The 6139-nt window shown below is 40.3% G+C and overlaps 1 protein-coding gene across 1 annotated transcript; it reads left to right on the forward strand.

The window, feature by feature from the left end:
• The first annotated feature begins 467 nt into the window (after positions 1 to 467).
• Positions 468 to 3191, forward strand: LOC122106904 (spermatid perinuclear RNA-binding protein). The gene has a single exon (XM_042678457.1). It carries the CDS (start codon positions 786 to 788, stop codon positions 2802 to 2804), a length of 2019 nt encoding a protein of 672 aa, XP_042534391.1. The 5' UTR covers positions 468 to 785; the 3' UTR covers positions 2805 to 3191.
• The last annotated feature ends 2948 nt before the right edge of the window (positions 3192 to 6139 follow it).

Here is a 6139-nt window from a genome sequence, read left to right on the forward strand (position 1 = left end):
AGCAAAAACTATCCTTAACCAAAAAAAAAAAAAAAACACACACACACACACACACACAGTGCTGGATGAATATCAATATTAAATTTCAAACTCTACTACAAAGCCATAGTAATCAAAACAGATTGGTACTGGCACAAGAACAGACCTCAAGACCAATAGAATAGAATTGAAAACCCAGAAGTGAACTCAGACCTATAGCCAACTAATCTTCGATAAGGGAGCTAAAAAAAAATAGAATGGAAGAACAGCCTCTTCAGTAAATGGTGCTGGCAAAATTGGTTAATCACTTGTAGAAAACTAAAGCTAGATCCTTATATATTACCCTGCACCTGAATCAACTCCAAATGGATCAAAGACCTCAGAGTCAAAGCAGACACTCTGAAAACATTACAGGACAGAATAGGAGAAACCCTAGGTCTCCTTGGCACAGGTCAAAATTTTCTTAAAAGAGACCCAGAGCCGCCGCCGGAGCGAAGACCGGAGCCGCGAGCGCCACCAGGGCAGCAGCCGCCGCAGCCGCCGCCGCTGGGCAGAGGAGCCGGAGACGCGGACGGTCGAGGTGGCGGCGGCGGCGGAGCAGGAGCGGGGACTGGGCGCGGGCCGAGCGCGGCGGCGCGGGTGTATTTCAGAGAACAACTCTTCAAGCATCTTTGCTATATTTGACACTGAGCTGTCAGGGGACTCAGGCTTATGAGGAAGTACTGTCACACAAAACAGTGTCTAGTGAAGAAGACCAGAAAGAGAGGAAAGGACCGGAAAAAGAAGCTCAAGTACTACAGAAAACCATGAGATCTATTCGATCTTTTGCCAATGATGATCGCCATGTCATGGTGAAACATTCAACAATTTATCCATCTCCAGAGGAACTTGAAGCTGTTCAGAATATGGTGTCTACTGTTGAATGTGCGCTTAAACATGTCTCAGATTGGCTGGATGAAACAAATAAAGGCACAAAAACAGAGGGCGAGACAGAAGTGAAGAAAGATGAGGCTGTAGAAAACTATTCCAAGGATCAGCGAGGTCGGACATTGTGTGGGGTAATGAGGATTGGACTGGTTGCAAAAGGCTTACTGATTAAGGATGATATGGACTTGGAGCTGGTTTTAATGTGCAAAGACAAACCCACAGAGACCCTGCTAACTACAGTGAGAGATAATCTTCCTGTACAGATTCAGAAACTGACAGAAGAAAAATACCAAGTGGAACAATGTGTAAATGAGGCATCTATTATAATTCGGAACACAAAAGAGCCAACATTAACTCTGAAGGTGATACTTACTTCCCCTCTAATTAGGGACGAATTGGAGAAGAAGGATGGAGAAAATGTTTCGATGAAAGATCCTCCGGACTTATTGGACAGGCAAAAATGCCTGAACGCCTTGGCGTCTCTTCGACATGCCAAATGGTTTCAGGCAAGGGCAAATGGATTAAAATCATGTGTAATTGTCCTCCGAATTCTGCGTGATTTGTGCAACAGAGTCCCCACATGGGCACCACTGAAAGGATGGCCACTAGAGCTTATATGTGAAAAGTCTATAGGTACTTGTAATAGACCTTTGGGCGCTGGGGAGGCCTTGAGACGAGTAATGGAGTGTTTGGCATCTGGAATACTACTTCCTGGAGGCCCTGGTCTTCATGATCCTTGTGAGCGAGACCCAACAGATGCTCTGAGCTATATGACTATCCAACAAAAAGAAGATATTACCCACAGTGCACAGCATGCGCTTAGACTGTCAGCGTTTGGCCAGATTTATAAAGTGTTGGAGATGGACCCCCTTCCCTCTAGTAAGCCTTTTCAGAAGTATTCCTGGTCAGTTACTGATAAAGAAGGTGCTGGGTCATCAGCTATAAAGAGGCCATTTGAAGATGGGTTAGGGGATGATAAAGATCCCAATAAGAAGATGAAACGAAACTTAAGAAAAATCCTGGATAGTAAAGCAATAGACCTTATGAATGCATTAATGAGGCTAAATCAGATCAGACCTGGGCTTCAGTATAAGCTCTTGTCTCAGTCTGGCCCTGTCCATGCCCCAGTCTTCACAATGTCTGTAGATGTGGATGGCACAACTTATGAAGCCTCAGGACCATCCAAGAAAACAGCAAAACTTCACGTAGCAGTGAAGGTTTTACAGGCAATGGGATACCCAACAGGCTTTGATGCAGATATTGAATGTATGAGTTCCGATGAAAAGTCAGACAATGAAAGCAAAAATGAAACAGTGTCTTCAAACTCAAGCAATAATACTGGAAATTCTACAACTGAAACCTCCAGTACCTTAGAGGTAAGAACTCAGGGCCCTATCCTCACAGCAAGTGGCAAAAATCCTGTCATGGAGCTCAATGAAAAAAGAAGAGGTCTCAAGTATGAACTTATCTCAGAAACTGGTGGAAGCCATGATAAGCGCTTTGTAATGGAGGTAGAAGTAGATGGGCAGAAATTCCGAGGCGCAGGTCCAAATAAGAAAGTGGCAAAGGCAAGTGCTGCGTTAGCTGCCCTGGAGAAGCTGTTTTCTGGCCCCAATGCAGCAAATAATAAGAAAAAGAAGATTATTCCTCAGGCAAAGGGTGTTGTGAATACAGCTGTATCTGCAGCAGTCCAGGCAGTTCGGGGCAGAGGAAGAGGAACTCTGACAAGGGGAGCTTTTGTTGGGGCTACGGCTGCTCCTGGCTACATAGCTCCAGGCTATGGAACACCTTATGGTTACAGTACAGCTGCCCCTGCCTATGGTTTGCCCAAGAGAATGGTTCTGTTACCCGTTATGAAATTCCCAACATATCCTGTTCCCCACTACTCATTCTTTTAGCAAATGACAGAAGCTCATTCCTATTGAACAACTATACAGTACAATGCAGAATGTTAGATTGAAAAAGCCTTTTTATCCTGCTTTCATTGAACACATACTTGATCAAAATTATTTGTAAAGAACATCTTTCCTACTTTTTGATTTTAACAAATACAAATTTAGTTCTCTAAAACTTGAAAACAGACAAACAAAAAGAAACCAGTTCTGTGAAACGGTACCTCATTTCTGGAAAATAATTTATACCAGCCCTTCTGTTTTAGGGAAATAAGTCTAGCAGTTCAAAGTTTAAGTTTTAAGAGAGTATCAGATTATGTAAAATTAAATTTGTGGAGGATGTATAGAGTCTCAGACACTGATCACAAATAAAATGCTTTGTTGTAACACAGAGTACTGCCTGGTTCCTGATCCAGTCACTGATGCTTAGCTGAGTGATATCTACTTGCCCCAGGGCATTTTAATTTGGGCTGTAGTTATTTTTTTTTAAATACAATAGAGACTTTTCATTTAAACTTTAACTTTGTAAATATTGAAGTGTGTAATTAAAACCAATAAAACATGGGTTTGAATAAAAAAAAAAAAAAAAAGAGACCCAGAAACACAACAAAACAAAGAAAGTTTGGACAAATGAGATTCTATGAAATTGGAGAGCTGCTTCATGGCAAAGGACATAGCTAGCAAGATCAATAGAAAGCCTACAGATTGGGAGAAGATCTACACTAGCCATACCATGAACAAGTGTCTCCTATCTAAAATATACCTGGAACGCAAAAAATTAAATCCCTCAACAACAAATCCTCGAAGAAACAACTGCCCAATAAATAAGTGGGCTAAAGAGTTAAAGAGAGGGGCTGGGAATGTGGCTTAGTAGTAGAGTGCTTGCCTAGCACGCATGAAACCCTAGGTTTGATTCCTCAGTACCACATAAACAGAAAAGGCCAAAAGTAGTGCTGTGGATCAAGTGGCAGAGTGCTACCATTAAGCAAAAGAAACTCAGGGACAGTGTGCAGGCCCTGAGTTCAAGCCTCAGGACTGACAAAAAAAAAATGGCTTAAAGAGAAACTTCTCTGAACAGGAAATAAGAATGGCCAATAGACACATGAAGAAATGCTCAACCTCTCTAGCCATAAAAGAAATGCAAATCATGAAAGAAAAAAAAAACATTTGATGATTTCTTTGTTGCTTTGTATGTCCCTCCCCCATGGTATAACCCCTGCTTTCACTGTATTTGATGGTATAATTTGTTGAGCAGAAGGGAAAAAACAAATCGTTTAACTAGGGATACAAGTGGACCCATTGCAACAATGAGATGTACAAGTGTTATGTAGAAAAACGAACTTTACAACTTTGGAGGGGGAAGGATGGGGGGACGGGCAGGGGTTATGAGAAGGGATGGGAAGGGGAAACAAAAAAGGAGGCAACAATGCTTGATAAGAAATGTACTTGTTATCTTTCCCGTGTAATTGTAACCCCTCTGTATGGTATTTTCACAATTAAAAAAAAAAGAAAAAAGAAATGCAAATCAAAACAACATTGAGATTCTACCTCACCCCACTTAGAATGGCTATAATCAAGAACTCTAATAACAACAGATACCCGAGGGGATGTGGATAGAAGGGAACCCTACTACATTGTTGGTGGGAGTGTAAACTTGTTCAACCACTTTGGAAAGTAATATGGAGGTCCCTCAAAAGACTCCACATAGAGCTCCCCAATGACCCAGCAGTCCCACTTTTGAGCATTTACCCAAATGATCACAAACAAGACTATACTAAAGGTACCAGCACAACTATGTTTATCACAGCATTATTTACCATAGCTAAGATATGGAACCAACCCAGATGCCCCTCAGTAGATGAATGGATCAAGAAAATGTGGTATATATACACAATGGAATTCTATGCCTCCATATGAAAGAATGACACAGCCCCATTTATTAGGAAAAGGAAAAACTTGGAAAAATTATATTGTGAAGTAATCCAGGTGCAAAGAAACTTAGGTCCCATGGTTTCCCTTATTTGCAATAACTATTATATGTCTGAGACAAGCAGAACAGGTCAGATAAGATGATGTTAGGGGAAATGAACCCCAAGATAAGTACATAAGTGGTTTTTTTTTCTTTCATGCTATTGTTTCTAACATATTTATAAGGTGATTTTTTTGTTGCTTTGTATGTCCCTCCCCCACAGTATAACCCCTGTTTTTTTTCACTGTATCTGACGTTGGTATAATTTGGGGAGGGGAAGGGAAAAAACAAATTGTTTAAATAGGGATACAGGTGGACCCATTGCAACAATGAGATGTACAAATTCTATGCTGAAAATGAAGTTTACACTTTGGCCTGGGGGGGGGGGGGAAGTGTTTGGGTAGTCATGGAGATGGGAGGGCAGGAATGGTAGGGGAAAAATATAGGAGGAGGCAACAATGCTTGATAAGAAATATACTCATTACCTTGCTCATGTAATTGTAATCCCTCTGTATTAAAAAAAAAATCCCAAATCCAAAAAAAAAAAAAGGAATAACCAAAAGAGTTATGTCATGTTCCAACCAACCCTCCCAGATGAGCAATCTTTGGAAGCCAATGTGAGCTATTCATGATGTTCCTTGATTATTTTGGATTTGATTTTTTTAACTAAAGTCATCAAAATAATGGGGTTCCTGATTGATGTTTTTCAAACAACTGTAAAAGGTAATTTCCATCATTAAACAAATGCTAGAGCGCAATGACCAAAACTATAGTCAGAAATTAAGATTGCTTCAGGATAGAATTAATTCAAGTTGCTTCAGTCTCAAAAATATAAACTTGCTACCTTGAGTTATTTTTCCAAGCTTGTCACACTTTCCATACTGCAAAACTTAGTTTCTGTTGCTCATCTTTTCAAATGAATATGGTTACAGAATCAGTAACACAGGCCTAAAACATTTCCTTTGACCCCGATATTTGGCTTACCTGATTATCAGCTTGGGGTAGAAGTGGTTCCTTGCCTGACTTTTGATTGCATGAATCCAGAAAGCTTAAGGAATGCCTTTCAATGTTCTTGTATGTTAAAAACAAAAGCAAACTACAAAGTCTTATTAAATTAGTATCTCAAATTTAAGATTCAATTCCCAGATTTGTTACCCTAACTATTCATATCTGTGTACCAGTTCCAGCTGAACAGCTTTTTATGCCATTTTTAAATACTTGATACTCCAAAAAGCTTCATCGAATCCTTTACTAAGTCAATAGTGAAATCCAGTACCATGGAACTTTCTTCCTTTGGGGCTAATTCTCTATTTGTCATACATTAGCTCTTCAAATGCTTGAAGATAACTCTAATTTCTCCTCTAAGCCTTCT

This window comes from Dipodomys spectabilis, unplaced genomic scaffold (genome assembly GCF_019054845.1).
Source record: "Dipodomys spectabilis isolate Male_0828 unplaced genomic scaffold, ASM1905484v1 ptg000002l, whole genome shotgun sequence".
NCBI classification, from domain to species: domain Eukaryota; kingdom Metazoa; phylum Chordata; class Mammalia; order Rodentia; family Heteromyidae; genus Dipodomys; species Dipodomys spectabilis.